The 16222-nt window shown below is 42.5% G+C and overlaps 1 protein-coding gene across 4 annotated transcripts in view; it reads right to left on the bottom strand.

The window, feature by feature from the left end:
* Positions 1-1526: 1526 nt before the first annotated feature.
* mprip (myosin phosphatase Rho interacting protein) overlaps positions 1527-16222 on the bottom strand; it is a 38055-nt gene continuing 23359 nt past the window's right edge. Inside the window, exons 14-25 of one of the 4 annotated variants that reach the window (XM_070991214.1) lie at positions 15643-16210; positions 14872-15009; positions 10644-13244; positions 7109-7256; positions 6721-6838; positions 5238-5397; positions 5000-5113; positions 4757-4843; positions 4492-4654; positions 3640-3725; positions 3200-3274; positions 1527-2509 (exon numbers count right to left, since the gene is read on the bottom strand). In XM_070991214.1, the coding sequence (XP_070847315.1) occupies positions 3242-3274; positions 3640-3725; positions 4492-4654; positions 4757-4843; positions 5000-5113; positions 5238-5397; positions 6721-6838; positions 7109-7256; positions 10644-13244; positions 14872-15009; positions 15643-16210 (4216 nt within the window). In that variant the 3' untranslated portion in view covers positions 1527-2509; positions 3200-3241. The remainder of the gene's footprint in view (positions 2510-3199; positions 3275-3639; positions 3726-4491; positions 4655-4756; positions 4844-4999; positions 5114-5237; positions 5398-6720; positions 6839-7108; positions 7257-10643; positions 13245-14871; positions 15010-15642; positions 16211-16222) is intronic. The other 3 variants (XM_070991216.1, XM_070991213.1, XM_070991215.1) reach the window with 3 other exon arrangements.

The following is a 16222-nucleotide window of genomic DNA, read 5'->3' on the forward strand; positions in this document are numbered from 1 at the left end:
ATTGGAGCAGTTGTCACTGAGCGGAGGGACAGAGAGGCATCATGGGAGCAAAGTGGCCGGACCTGTTCCAACGAAACTTACTGACTGAGATTACCCTGATGACATCACTGGGGTTACTTTTTTACAAACTTTTGATAGGACTTTCAGAGCCATATGAGGTATTTCAACAGCTTTTTACAAGCAGACTAGTGTCCAGAGCCCCATTGAAAACTAAAATTAAGAGGACGAAGACAAAGTAAATTCACTTTTGAGTAGCCTTAAATCACAAAGGGAACTATATACTGATACCATTTAAATGTAACAGTAAACAGAGCATAAAAAGTTACTTTAAATGCCCTCTTGAGTACCAAATAAACTACTTTTGATATATGGAATTGCAATATAGTACACAAATGTTCCCTTTACCACAAACCTAAATAATAGTATAATAGTAATAATTAAAAAAAGTAGTTTCACAAAACAATCTCAACTCAAGATCCACTTAATAGCTTTCTTCTAAGGCCTTCAGGCCTATTACTGTGTTGGTGGATCTGTTGACACGCAAGCAGTCACTGAAGATGGCATGATGGTTAAGAGCTCTGGAAAAAAGCAAGTAAGTGAACTTTACACTTAGATTGTTTTGTCAAACTGCAGTTTGCAAAGTGGAGAGTGAACCTTCATAATTAACCTCTGTGCCAGCGCACACTAGTCCTGAAAGCGCTAACTGAAAAGCTGACATGCGATGACAGGAGGCAGAGAGCGGAGCCAAAGCTATGATGTGTCAATTGACACGAACTGTGAGAGACACTAACACCACCATGATTCATTTTCATCTTGTGCGTTCCTTTATTCAGCAGTTGTTTGTTGCACATCCAAAGTGCTATAAACACACCTGAGATTGATTGCAACACTGTCACCATTTTGCAGGAAGCGTGCCAGAAACATCAACACATTAATAAATCATTGGATCTGACTGCTGTGCCATTTTTTACTACATTTGCAATACTGAGCATTCGGCACCCGCATAAGCATAATGGAACATGTTGATTTGTTATTAAGTCTTTAACAGCAGACATTTTGACTCGTCATAGTAAGGCACTGTTCCAGCCAGCCAGCATGTTTGAACATCTGAATGTAACGCAGCAGTCATGAATGCTATTGGGTTTGTCCTGCTGTCTCATGTCTGTATGTCTACTCTACTAAAAGTTGAATGAGGACAATGTCTGCTGGATAGAAGTGCTGTCTAAAAGTCAATGACATGCACTCAGCTAAAGTCAGCATGAAATAACAAAACAAAAGCCTCACTCTAATATAATCAATATTGTAACAATGCATGTACTTGCATATTAATATGGCTTCAAAAAAGGCCGAAAAAGGCTCCTTTGTTGCAGTGAATGCACAGCATGAGGTGTGCTTTATACGCTTTGTACAGCACATGGAGGAAAAACTAAACTGCCATCTTTCTACTTGCACTGACTCATTTTTTCTGTGTCTTTAAAAAAAGGCCAGCGTGCAGGAGAAACATTTCAAAACAGCCACACAACAAAAAGGGTGCAAAAATATTTATTGCTAATAAACCTGTAGTCAGTTGGTGTATATTTGCTTTATATTTACAATAATAGAGTACAGAGGAATGGGAACGTGAAAGAAAAATCCCAACCATTTAAATAAATACTAAGGGACTGCCACTGAACAAGACTACAAACATGACCGACTCCAACGACTCCCATACAGCTGGACCGATGATTGCAGTGAGAAAAAAACAAAACAAAAAACCTCTATATAAATTTTCATATATATAAATTTAAATTATAATCAGTGAATCCGTTCCATATGCGCTCAGCTGTCGCCTTTCTATCTCAGATAGATCCGAGGATTGCAGAGAACATCTGTGATGTTGACTTAGAAGTCGGGCGATGAAGCGACATGGAAGGCATTTGTTTTCTAATGCAGACGAGCGCTTTTGTCGCACAGCTTGTTTACCGAGCGACACTTCCATCTGTGCTGGAATGATAACGGAGCGGCGGAGCGTTAACGTGCAGATCCTGAACGCGGGCTCGTTCCTACGGTTTTGTTATGCGAGCATTACACGCTCATCAATATGTCGTTTGTGTTTAGCCGTTAAACATCACATTTATGCCTTTGGCTAGCAACAGTCTAGGGAGTTAAAACAGTAGCTTACACAGTCATAGTTTTAATGTATGCATGACAGGTGCTCATTTAAAAACAGTATTTACAGTAAGACATGGCAGCAAAAAAAAAAAAAGTCACAGTAACTGAAGTGCATGGAATGCAAAATCTAGACATGAAACTCAAACTTCATACCATGTTTTTTCATAATATATGATCTGTGTTTTGTGACCAGTGTGTAGTGTTACTAAATAAGTCATTACAGAGCTAAAATATAGTGGGCTTCTTCTAAACATGCAGCAAGGTAGGCAGACACGACGCATCGCTGTCAGAACTCCTTCGTGTCTTTATTTTCAAACAGGTGGAGCCTCTGCTCGGCCGTCAGCCCTTCCTTTAGACTCTGGAGAGGAAACAAAGCAGATGTTAATGATGAACTGCACTTTTTTTCTGTGTTGTTCCTGAGCAGGCAGTGTTTGTTTGTGTCAATCTGTTGTCACCCACTGATTAAATCTCGAAAAACGGAATCCCGCACACCACATTACAGCCAATTACAAAGCCTTTGTGGAGCTGTGGAGGCCCCAGAACCAACGAAAGGCAGGAAAAGGTGATCAGGTGGGTCGAAAAAAAAAACAACAAAAAAACAAAAACTGAATACACCCACAAATGGTACTGTTAGTTAAATAATTACAATTGTGTGTTATTTATCAGATGAATGAAAATATTAATCATTTTATTTCTTTTTACACCTTTTAAACTCCTAAATCATTTAACTAAGAGAATATTTGTTGATGTATTCAGTTCTATATTTGACTCGCCTGATAATCCTTCACTGGCTTTTATTGTTTTTTCACAAAAAAAAAAATCACAAAATACAATGATCACTAATGTGATAGGCCACACAGATTAGTAATTATCAAAAATCCAGTGATCCAGTGTCGTCATTCGTTCATCACCATCATGCATCTGTGGGGTGGGATATTTGTGGATATTTATGTAAAATAGTGATTCGGGGTCTGTTGAGTGCTTTTAAAAAGGTGGAGGGCAAGAGGATGTGCTTCAACCAGCCGTGGGTGCGTCTGGTTTGGATTACCTAAAGGAGAAGGGGAAGGAGGCCTACACGTCCTCAGCAGCCCTAACTGTCCCAGGGCATGTCTCGACTCACAGACTGAGGACAGAAGGGGGAAAACACACCACCAAGCGTGTGTTAGACTACTGCGGTGTTGAATGTGCATCACAATCCCATGGCGGCAGGTTTGATGAGGTCATAAAATGGATAAGTAAGAAGCAGCCGAGCAGGATCACCGCCAGTAATGATGAACAGTGAGCATGCAGTGCTGCATGCAACGTCGCAGGTGAGCAGCAGATGGCAGTAAGTCACTTCAAACTGCTTCTTGTGGGAGCACTCTAATGTCAGTCCGTTGCTGCTTAAGCAATATGTGTGACACAGGTCCACGAAAAATCCTGAATTAACTCCACAATGGGATGAAGCGTTGATGTTATTCTTAACTGGTCACTTCACAGGAAACCCACCTTTGACCTCATGGTGCGCTCTGAGCGTTTGGCTGCAGCGGCTGCCATCTTGAGGATGTCAGGGTTGCTTTTGGACTTCATGATATCTAGGAGAGAAAATATGTGAATTCAGATGAAGGGACACCATAGAGAAGTCCAATCCTCTGTGTGCTGAGCTGACACGAAACGGACCTCATGTAAGAAGCACTCGAACAAATTCACGGCATTGTGAACGACTGAGGCTACGTTTACACTTAAGAAAAAGCACGTGTTTTCATGCGGTTTGGCCTCTCGTTTACACGCAAAGAGTTAACCGATCATTTTTAAAAACTCCGGCCAAAGTGGAAAATTCTTGAAAACTATCTTGTGTGCACAATGTTATTTTTGAAAATGGCAGGGCTAAAATATCCGTTTTCCAAAATACCCTGCTACGTGTAAACGTAGGCTGAGCCTTTCATACCCAATCATCATACTATCACCTGTTACCAATCAACCAGATTACCTGTGGAATGTTCCAAACAACAAACGTGTTGCTGCATCACATAGTTTCTATTGTTTAGAGTTCCTAATACAGCAACTGATACTACTAAATTGCCAGTTGTTCTTTTTACTCTTGGGCAATATGTTTGTGCAAAAAATTTGTCTCAACTATGCTAATGATCAAATCTCCTGAAGGCACAGCACATCATGAACATAAGGTGAATCAATTCACGAAAAGTTTGTGCAGTTCAAGAGTCTATTTGAGTCTAGTCTACTCTAATCTGATATGGGACACTCGTACAAGCAAACATCGGAAAAACTAAGTGAAGTTCTCGATAGCAATACAAAATTGTTCTTGCACAGGGCCCGCCGTCTTTTTGTATTTTTTCCTACCGTAACCTCCTCGCTCCATGTCCTCCAGTGACGGCTCCCCCAGTGCCTCGTGAGCCAGCTGCAGCTGGTCTCTGAGCCGGCCCAGATCCCGCTCAGCTTTGGCCTTGACGATGCTCAGCTCTGTGTAGATGTCCTTGTACTTATCTGTTGCATATTTCTTGTCCTACAAACACATTGTTTGGCAGTTCAGATAAAGGAATTCATGGACGTCCCTTTCTAAAAGGGCTTTCAAGTGTTATCTTAACAGAGGGTAAAAAAAACATACTCTTTGGGCAGCTTGGAGTTCATCTTTCAGGGAGTTGATTTCTTGCTTCAAATACTGAACCTCCGACTCCTTCACCCTCAGCATCACCTAGAAAAAAAGATGGAAATGACATAAAGGGACTGGCTCCTGCGCATCAGCTGCTATTTAAAACGACTTGATTTTATGTTTAAATCCATGGTTTTATGCACATTTTGACATTTTCCTGCTTTGTTTGAAGTGATCTTTGTTTTGCTTGAGCCTTACTTCTAACTCGTAGAGTTCCTTTCCCTGTATTGTGGTGTTGGTGTCTCCCACGCCATCCTCAGATGTCATGGAGCGCATCTTGGTGATCTCTGCCGCGAGACGGTTGTTCAGCTCCTACAAACGCCACCAAGAAGAACTCGTTTAGCAGAACAGCAGGACACGGTGGATTCATGCGCCCAGTCTCAAAGCAGTGTTCCTGAGTAAATATTTGTGCACAGGTGTGTTTGTGTGTGTGCACCTGGTTGTGTGCGTTGAGCTCCTGGTTCTCTCTCTGACACTGCCTGAGGGCCTGCCTCTCGGCCTCCAGCGCCTGAGCCAGGTGGGCGTTTTCCAGGCACTTCTGGGAATACTGCTCTGACAACACCTCAATCTCCCGCTGGAACGAACACAGCTCCTCCCTGAAACATAACACAATGCCACACTGAGAGAAAATCTGATACGGACAGTTTGGGCTAAAAGCGTGCAAATAAAGCTCCATGTTCAGGCTCCAGCTGAGCTAACCGGTCAATATTTACAGTCCAGACAGATCAGTGGCCAGAACAAAGTTTATCAAGATGTACCATGGTTTAAGTTGTTCATCCTCCCTTACTTACACTGACACAGCACTGGAAACAGTGAGAGACTCATTACACAATAACAAATTCGAGAAGATCTTCTTAAAAATTGCTGAATGAGACGCACTTTGATTTACCATCGACACCTGCACTTCCACACACAGCGCCAAATTCAGTGTTACGGCATGCTGAAGACAGGCAGGTGAGCTTAAACACAGAGTACCTCAACACATGTCCCAGCAGGTCATGAGCGACAGCTGCAAAATCGGATACTGAGCACTATCAGCTAAGGTCAAATGAGATGTTCAAGCAGTCAGAATCGTCTTAATAGGCACATGAAGAGCGACAATTTGAGAGTATGGACCAACAGATACTGGATTATCAGGGCCAATAACAACATCAATATTTGAGAGAAACAGGAAACTGAACAGACACAGACATATCTGCATGAAGCCAATATTGAAATAGCATCTATGTCAGTCTCGCTCCATGCGAGAGGACTGCCTTCACTGCATGTGTTTTCCATTACATGGAAGAATCCAAACAGCCATGGGCATTGTACACCAAAACATCAAATCTGCATTTAAGACATCTATCAAAAGTAACAATTTTGGTTTGCACTCCTGATCTATTCCATGGATCTGTTTGTCCTATAAGCAAACTGGGCAGCTGTTGCTAGGAAAAGGAGTCGTGCTGAATCGATAATCACGACACCAAAGCGTCTGACAAGCATCGGGTCAGTGGAAGGATTATCTTGCTTCTATGCTAGAGGTGAAAACATGCGTGACTACGGTACCGAGACAGCAAATCTGTGCGTCATCTGTCTCTCAAGTGAGGCAGCAGAGGCACCATAAATACTTTATGTTGTGTTCATGTCATATTGGAGGGGTCATGCCAAAATCCAAGTTGTAACTGCCACTGGAAACCTTCCCCATCTCTACCATCCATCCCATGCCATGAGCGTTTGTCTCTGCGGGCTGCACTGGAATACATTCAAACACATTACATGTTTGCGTGCCTTTGTTCTGACTGTCAACCCTCATCATGTCATCTGATAATACTCTTCATGTAATTCATGCAGCTTTGTATTTTAAGAAGAGAATTTATGATCGGAGGTCCGGGGTCTGATCTAAAGAGCATGCTGCAGCTCCACTATGGAAAACTTACTCGTGTTGTCTGCGAATCTCCTCTATGTCTGCGTTTTCTGTGTTGCTGTTGGCTTTGCGAGCCTTGTCCAGCTCCTTCTCCAACTCTGTCCGGTGGGCGTTTTTCATTGCTTCAATTGCTAAAGTAACACACAAAAAAAGGTTTCATATGTATAGTGCAACTTTTATACTTAATATGTGTTTTATATGTGTTGCACTGCTCAAAAACTGTGTTATTATTATGGAAGGGTATAATAATATAGCAATGCATTCATCTTGAAACGTACTAGTGATAAATTACAACAATAGCAGCTCTGTGCTTTCTGGTTTCTTGACAAATCTAACATGTCTAACAGATGGAGTCTTTCTTCTGTCGGGTCAAAGGTTATCTCATCTAGGATGTTATTTACCAGCGATAGTGGCTGCTGTCTCCTCTGCCAGCAGTCGCTCTTTCTCCTCATGCAGGTTCTCCAGCTCTCTCTGGTGTTTCCTCTGCAGCTCATCTATCACCTTCTGGTGGGACTCCTCCATGGCAGCAAAGCCCCTCTCACAGGTGGCCTATGAGGTAGGAAAACAGGGCGCAGCTGTGAGTTAACGGGCCATCTGGACAGGGACCAAAAGGTTCTCCTTCAGCTGAGCAGGAAAAACCCCTGGGCCCTGCAACATAAGCCAGTGCACACCATCATCATTGTCATATATTTCCAGCAAATAACTTGCAAGCTGCAGCCTGTTAGCCATGAGCAAGTTGAGCCTGTGTGAGTACAAAAAAGGGTTAAGAGGAATGACAGGATACATAATACACTGAAGGAATGCACAGACAATGAGAGAGGAGGGTGTATAAAGTGTGTGCTGCCATTTCTTCTCCACAGCAAAACATCCACTAATGACGCTCATAAAAGCCTTATTTCAAACTGAGCTCGTGTTGTTGAATAGTGGCTGTAGTCTGCAGCTACTGCATAAATCCTAATCTGCCTATGGGCCAAATCTTTCATGGAATGCAGGGTTAAGATGACAGCCGAATACAATCGTGAACAGCCGGGCGTCTGAGGGGCTGCCGTTAAATGTATCTTTAACATAAGCTGAAGTCAGCTTGCCAAACTAGCACCTTTGGGTGGTACGGAGAAATGGGGAGACGCTTTTGGAAAGAGTGATTGCACTTCCATTATCACTACGGTGCAAGTTTCCACAAGAAGGGGTTTGAATGGCCTTTACAGTAGCCCAAGTAAAAACCTCGTCCTGCTTCCGTCCTCTATTCACTGCCACTAATCTGAGGACTCAGCTGACGGCTGTGCCCTGGCCTGCATCCCTCTCTCTGCCTCATTCGAACTCCAGCCAACCAGGGGAAATGGAGGTCCAGTGTGTTTTCACAGGGATCAAACCCCCAGAGAGCTCAGACCCAGCAACCTACTGTGAGAGGCTGGAAAAAGTCTCCCCTGCAGAGCAAATGTAAACTTCCTGCTCTGACATCAGACCATGCACAAGCTGTATCTAGAAGCATGTCAGGCCATGCATCTAGCGTGTAAATATATCCTGGGTCATGGCGGGGGCATGGACTCACAACTCAGACACTGCAGGGTACTTAGTTAGCTAAGACATAAGCTGCCTATCTGAGCATCCAGCAGTCCATTTCGCACTCAAAGGAAACTCACTTTTCAAAACTTCTGATATTTTCACTATTACGTTCCAGCCTCATAGCCATCAAACTGCCCCGTTTAAATAAAAAAGGACTTTAACCAGCATATTAAAAATAAGCATTTTATTTAAAGGGTAGGGCTGGTGATATTCTAGTTTTTTTATTGCCAACAAATCCCATGAATAACAAAACTGCCAATCACTTGATCCTCCTGACATATTCTTTCATTACCATGAACACACACAGTGCAACTTATTTTAACTCAATCCCACATACACCCTCCTGCTGCTGGAAATGCTCAGGAGCCTGCTAAAAGCGTATTGATCCACAGCTGAAAATCAGCCCCAACATGAGCACTCCACCAGGTTCGCAGTTCTGGTAGGAACCAATGGGCTTGGGGCTGAGAGCCACAGACAGGGTGAGTCCGTGAGAAAGTACTGAGCTTACAAACTGTTGCTTTTGGGTTTTTCATGGGATTTGTTGATAGTAAAAAAAAAAAAGACATCAAATTTGACCACACCTTTAAGGGTTGGTTCACTCAAATCACGAAAACATATTTTCCTGATATCCCTTGTGGCATCCAGCCTTGAAGATACAGATTTGCAGAGGGTTTGAAATGTCGGTGAATTGAATTTCACCTGTGGTACACAAAGCATGAAAATATTGCGTTTGTAAGCTTCAATAGCAAACAAGCTATTCCAGAGACAATGTTGCTCTGAACTGTGTTCATAAAGAAGTCCATTTAAGCAATGGTAGAAGTAAACCCTCTATAAGTGTCTGTGGTTCATCATGAGTAACCTTCAAATTTCTATAGAGCTTTTATTAAATGGCATTAGCTGGAAGCTTTGAGCAGCACGAACAAAATTTCTTTCACTTTCTGGCAAATCTGCCCAAATGAAATTAAAATGATCTGTGTGGTCAAATACCATTAAGGTAAGTGAGAATTTAGTTGGGTGAACGGATCCTTTATCATGGTAAAAAACACGAAGCTTATGCTTGAATGTACATTTTTAACGTTGCGAATAGTAGTATTACAAAAAAGTCAGAGTCAAGGTCAGCCTACTAGCTTTTTCTAGTGCTTTCAACCACATTTTACAGCTAACCATCAGCAAATCCAGTTGTTGGTTCAGTTGCCATAGAGCTGTCCTATATGCAACCCTAATCCCAAATTTGTTGGGACGCTGTGTAAAACGTTGATAAAAACAGAACGCAATCATTGTAAAATGAACTACTGACAAAAGCTTTATCAAGTGTTCACAAAGTGGTGAACTTTGATCCATCCTTGCTTGTGACTGACTTAGCCTTTCGAGGATGCCCCTTAAATACCCAATCGTGATACTATCACCTGTTATGTTGTTCCAAACAGGTGTTTTTGGAGCGTTCCACAACTTTCTTTGGCCCTTGTTTGTTACTGGCATCAAATTCAGAACAATGAAGTTGATGAGGTAAACTATTTCACATATTGTTTATTGCTGGTTTAAATTGAGTGTATGTCAAAAAAGATTAGCAAATTACAGCGTCCCAGCTTTTTGGGTTTCGGGGTTATATGACTTCTTATCACATGACCAAAAGTTACTTTGTCACATCATCACTGTAGAGCAAGAGCAACATTTGCGTCCGACGACTGTGAGATGCAGCTGAGAGCTCTAGAAAAAGCTAGTTAAAATGACTTAGTCAAAGAATTGAAATGTTATGTCATCGACTGAAATTCAGAGAAAGTAGGAATTAAAATTGAACTGTTAGTAGAAACAGCCAAAGGAAAAGAGATCAGACCCATGCAAATTATAGCTAGCTGAAATACTTTTAAATGATAATTGGCAAAAGAGCCAATCATCAATGTTTACAACTGTATATAGGGTCAACTCTTTGTCCTTAACAATCTGAAATGTGGCATAGCCGAGTCAAAGGGTTAGATTAACAAGCACATTGAACTACGACCAGAGGAACTCATTTCAGAGGAGAAGAGGCTGATATGATGTGGTAGTGTGAAAGAATCTGGTGTGTAAATTCTTTTTCATGGCTTAGCAAATGTTCCAGTGACTCAAAAAGTTCTAAAACTGAAAGCGATTAAACTTCAACAAAATGGGTTCCTCAACACACAACTACTGCAGAGTCAATGATCACATAAATCTCAAGGTTAGTTTTCATGCAACACAAAAGAAAAAAGATTTACAGAACAAAGAGCGAGAGTGGGGTGAGCGAGGTTAGGAAGGGGAGTAGGGCTTGGGGAAGGAAGGGGGGGATCTGGGAATGCCACAAAGGAACACAAGGCATCACAGATGGACGACGGCAAGGACAAGGAGCGCTTCCACCTTCAGGTTTTCCAGGTCTTTCTCGTATTTCTGCCGGAGAGTTGTTATGTCGCCCTGCTCTTCGCGCCGTCTCATCTCTTGGGTCATGACTGAGACTTGGGTCACCAGTTCTTGAATACGCTCCTTCAGGGTGGATGTTTGGGCTGAGGCATGATGCGGTGGTCTGTCCTCGTCTGCTGAGTTCTTCTCTGGGTTTGCCGGACTCACCATGCCTCTCAGCTCTTCCATTTCCCTGTCAAACCTCTCCGTGAGGTTTGTCCTCTCCATCTCGTGCTTCTTCTTCAGATTCTCCATGCAGTTCGTCAGCGAGTCAATCTCTTTTACGTTTTCTTCTGAGCGGACACGCAACGTCTCACTGGCCTTTGTGATTTCCTGCCTCAACTTTTCAGCCTCCTGCTCGTAGCTGTCTTTGACCTCTCGCAGTTCTTTCCTATGTCTGGCTATCATGTCCTGAAGCTCAATGTATTGATCCAATGAGTCTATGGGCTCTCCTTCGATCTGTATTAACGTTTGTGGCCCTGTGGTGGTTTTCAAAGAGGCCTCAGATAGTTGACTCTGAAGATCTAGCAGCTTGGACTCAAGATCTCTGGTAGCTTCTCTCAATTTAGGACAATTTGGGCAATCCAAGCTACCAATCTGAACTTCTGTCTGCTTTTGCTTTAATTCTTTCTCATGTTGGACTTTCAGCCTAGTCATCAAGTAAGTCATGTAGGCTTCTTTAAGGGCATCAAACAGATATTCAGAGGACTGTTTCCGTTCTCGACCAAAATCAAAGCTTGCTAGAGCCAAAGACAGAAGCTTGTCATCTTTGGCCAACTTCACACTGGATGCAATCTGCTTCAAATTATTTGACTTCGCCTCCAATGTCTCTGATAATTCCTTATGAATCAGAGCATTTGTTTCATTATCAAGCCATCTGTACATGGCTGCAAAATCTGGTTCTGTCACTTCTTCACTGTCAACTTCTGCTTGTGGACAAATCCTCCTAATCGAGAGCATCAAGCGCTTCTGTGCCATCATCTGTTCTGCTACACTTCTTTCACAGCTGTGTCTGTCTTCCTCTGGTGTTACTTTGGATGTACCCAACAGCTGGCTCCAGAACTCTCCCTCCATTACCAAGCTCATATCTATCTGACTCACACACAGTGGCTCTTCTTCTGAAGAACTGAATAAAGTGCTTTTTAAATCACTGAACATTCTATCTACATTAACATCTACCTTTGCTAACATCTCTAAAACCTGATTAATCGCTTCAGACTTCATCTCAATCTCTTCTACTACTTGCTTTATAAGTCCTTTATCTTCAACCTGCTTCTCTCCTGCCTCAACGCACTCACTAGCTGTCTTTTCAACTCTACCTGTCTTCATTTCTAACTTCTCTCGCAGCATTCTTATTTCGTTTTCTGCTTCTCTTAGCTTCTCTCTATTGATTCTCTCAGATTCTTGGTTTAGTGTGATTAGTTCACTGTTCCTGGCTTCAAGTTCGAAACAGCGCTGCTCTGTAGACCGAAGGTTTGCCTCCGTCTCAAGTAACTTTGCTTGTGAGGCTTCGAGTTGGTCTTTGAGTTGGTCTTTCCCTTGGTGCAAGTCCTCATCCTCATAATCTGCTCGAAAGCCAAGACCTTTCAGTGTGGCCTCTTTCAACTGCAGCTTCTTCTCTGTGTCTTTTAGGGTGTTACCAAGCTCCTCCAACGTAACCAGAGCTTCATGAAGCCTCAAGGATTTCTCATTCAGCTCCCTCTCATAATACTCTCTGTCTATAGCGTTCGCCTGGTTTTCAGCCTGTTCGACCTTCAGCCTTTTCAGCTCTTCCATGACCAGATGATGCTGTTTGCCGCCCTGCTGGTTGATCAGCTCAGCTTTCAGTCTATCTATTTCTCTGTCAGCCTCAGTCAGCTGGTTTACTATCTCCTGACATCGTTGTTTCAATGCCCCATTTTCACTTGTTAAAAGTTCAACCCTCTGCGAGAGCATCCCGATTGTCGCATCGTTTGTCTCGGAATGTTTTTCGATTTCAGAAAGGGGGCCATATGGACTTTTAAGGCTTTCAAAACTTTGCTTCTGAACCTTCCCCACCAAATCCTCCATGGTGAGAAGACGGGATTCATACTCACGGATGCTTTCTCCGGCCCTGGCTAAACTCTTTTTTAATGTTTCATTTTCTATCTCCTGCTGGTACTTCCAAGTCTCTAAGATCTTCTGAAGTTGACGTTTCTCTGCTGTCTCTTGATTACAGCTATGGGATCTCAATAATTTTGCCAGCTCCTTTAAAGTCAGAGGTTTGTCAGTTATCAGGTCTTCTAGTTCCTCAATTGCCTCTGTGCTGTCCTGGAGCAAGAAGCTTACTGTTTTTTGGACAGGTTCGGGGGGGGGACCTTCCAGAATGGATGGTTTTTGGGGTTCAGAAAAGTAAGGTTCCTTGATGTGAGAAAGTGAGAGGCCAAGCTGCGCCTGCATATTGCGCTTTTTCAGCTCTTGCAGCTTCAGGAGCTCTTTGGTCTCCTGGTACTTCTTTGTTAAACTCTGTGCTTGAGAACTAACCAGTTCGGGCCTCTTCATCTGGGGCATCACATCAGCCTCCAGACCCAAAGGGTGCTCCAGCTTGGAAAAGGGGACCAGACATTTGGTTAACACACAGCAGGGGAGACACAAAGGCTGCTAATCATTTTCAGTGTTAACTACCAATCATTTCCCTCTAATTTCTATTAAAAGGTCACATTACAATTAGCTTTCCCACATGATAATCCCAAATTATGTAAACTAACAGTGATTCAAAACAAAATTCAAAATGATCTTTGGTTTTAATGGTGTAAATTCAAAGCAAAGGAAAGAGATTAAATGGCCAGGGTTAGTTAATCACAACATAGCATGCACATTAAATGGTTAAGAGTTACTTCATGTGGTAAGTAATGCAATATTAGTTTCAGCTAGATGGTTTACTCAGGGATGGAAGGCATACCAGGTCCTACAAACATATTTATGAGGTTCTCCGGTCCAAGCTCATGTCTTGCACCAAAGCAAATCTTGCTGAGTAGAGATAGTGAATAGTATTATCCAACTAAAATCTAATGTTCAAATATATTTTCAAACTCCCATAATTGCATAACTCATTACAAGTCACTCAAGTGTACGATTTCTAAAACAAAAAGCAACATAAAAATTGCACTGACTATGATCTAAAAATCACCGCAGTGCCCAACTTAAACTCAACCATATACAAACTGAATCATCTGTCAAAGTAATCATTCAGCCCCACTCTGGCAAATCCATCCATTCATCGACACACAAGCACAGAAATTCATCCAACAGCACACATTTATGCCATGACATAGCTATTTACAATATCTGTTAACAGAATAACAAACAGATGGTCTGTATAGCAGTTAATAGAAGATGAGAATCTGACGCCCATGCAAATAATTAGAAAACAAGCCAAGAGGTTATTATTCATACATGTTGAGCCAAACATTTCAGCAAGTAGAGCTGCTGTGCCAGTGACTAAGGAGGATAACATCAGTCTAAATTTAAATTTGAAATGTTATAAATGTGTTGTAGTCAACTATCAGGAAAAATAAGACTATTTAAATATTAATAAGAATATCTGAAATTATATAATTTAAGAACCTAAAAAAGAAAATGGAAAAACACTAAAATCTGAAATTTTCCACGGAAACTAAAAAATAATAATTTCCCCTCCGTATAATTTTTCCCCCTCCATACTCCATTGGCACATTTCCATTTCAATTTTCATATTCTGAACTTCATGTAAATGAGGGGGAATGGTTGTCACATGATTTACAAGATTATCCACATCTTTCATTTAGACTGAAATAATCCTCTGGATATCACATCAGCAATCACAAAACTTGAGCTACTTAGTCTAAAATCAGCGCAATGTTGAAGTGACTGCTAGCACGAGTTCAGATACAGACCTATAACACAGAGAAAGGAGATTAACTAGTAGAAGCCAATGTAATAAGATACATATTTTTTTTACATGCAATGACCTCATGCAAAGGCACATATCTGTAGCCATTTTGTTGCTTTGATGTCAGTTTTTTGATGTTTTCTTACAATAAAATACATCATGCAAAGAATGTTACAAAATGGAGGAGAGAATACTGCTCAACTGAGAATATGCACATGAAATCTACAACAGGATTTCCCAGCAGAATAACATACAGTGCAACGCAGCTGCACACCAAATACACAGACGCTAATTACTCACCGGAGAGATGTAACCTGCCCGAATGTCCTGCTCTCTTTCCAGAGCTGTTCTCAACTGGAGCTCCAGCTCCTGCTTGTGCTTGTTTGAGTCAAGGAGCTGCTGGTGACAGCTCTCCAACTGTGCCTTCAGGTCCTCTATCTGCAGGGGCGGCAGGGAAAATGTTTTGAACAGTTCAAAATGAAAATTGCTGGGACATTTATCCAGCCTCTGGTGTCCATTCTGTGAGCTGGCAAAACCATGAAACCGCAACTTAAGCACCATATCATTGCTTTAAGCTTATCATCTTAAACCTTAAGGGTTCAGACATGTAAGCAAATCATCCTGTTAGCCTATGAAGCTAACGTTAACTCAAGATGTTAGCGTAGCAACAGGGCTCAGTCAGACATGACTTTCCATCAGTTTGTCATTGTCACCACAACTGGTCAACAATGCAGCTGTTAGATTTAACACACTTCTCAGTGTTATGATTACCTTTGAAATTTTGCCGAGCAATTATTGAGTAACCAAATATTAGTAATTCAAGTTATATCACAAATGTAATATTTAAGTAAATGTGAGCGAATGTGACGAAGGAAATGTCGCCAAGAGAATCTTCACTCCCTGAAGAGGAGTGAGGATGAAGGACTTAAGAGACACTGGCTGGTTGCTGGACTTGGTTTAATTTTATTTCACGTACGGCTAATTCTTCCAGTTTTGCTACTTCCTACTGATTGACTAGGTGAAATACACTTTTTTTTTTAATTCTTCACTGGACATAATGAGCAAACTTACCCCTTGCTTGTAATTCTCCAGCAGCTTCTCCAGCTCCACGGTCTCTCTGGATTGCACTGTGGTGGGTAGAGGCACCCTCCTTTCCTCCCGTATGGGCGTACTCTCCACCTGCTGCCAGTGTTGTTCAATCACCTCCTCAACCCTCTGCTGCCTCTCCAAAGGCGTGGGACCTAACGAGTCTGTTTCTCCGATTCCTTCTCCACTCTCACAGTCTGTCCTCCCTCCTTCTTTGACGGGCATCTGCTCCGCCGATGAGCTGGTCACAGATTCATACCTCTTCCGCCTCTCCTCTCTTCTCCGACTGCGCTCCAGCTCTCCCAGGTCTGCCTGGAGGATCTCGGCCTCCTGTGCCCGCTGCTGAGCCAGGGCCTGAGCGATGGGTCTGAACTCTGCCCAGTCGAAGGTCTTAGAGCGGCCTTCTCTTCTGCGTTCACGCGCCCTGCTCTTTACGACACCCGGAGTAGATTCTCTCTCCACAGACGAGGCCTCAGAAGAGGGGGAGTCCTGGGTGACGTCTGGCCTAACCAGACCCTCCAAAGGAGAGAAGGAGCCGTGATCCTCAGTCGAGCTGAAAGGCAGT

Source organism: Chaetodon trifascialis, chromosome 21 (genome assembly GCF_039877785.1).
Source record: "Chaetodon trifascialis isolate fChaTrf1 chromosome 21, fChaTrf1.hap1, whole genome shotgun sequence".
Classification (NCBI taxonomy): Eukaryota; Metazoa; Chordata; class Actinopteri; order Chaetodontiformes; family Chaetodontidae; genus Chaetodon; species Chaetodon trifascialis.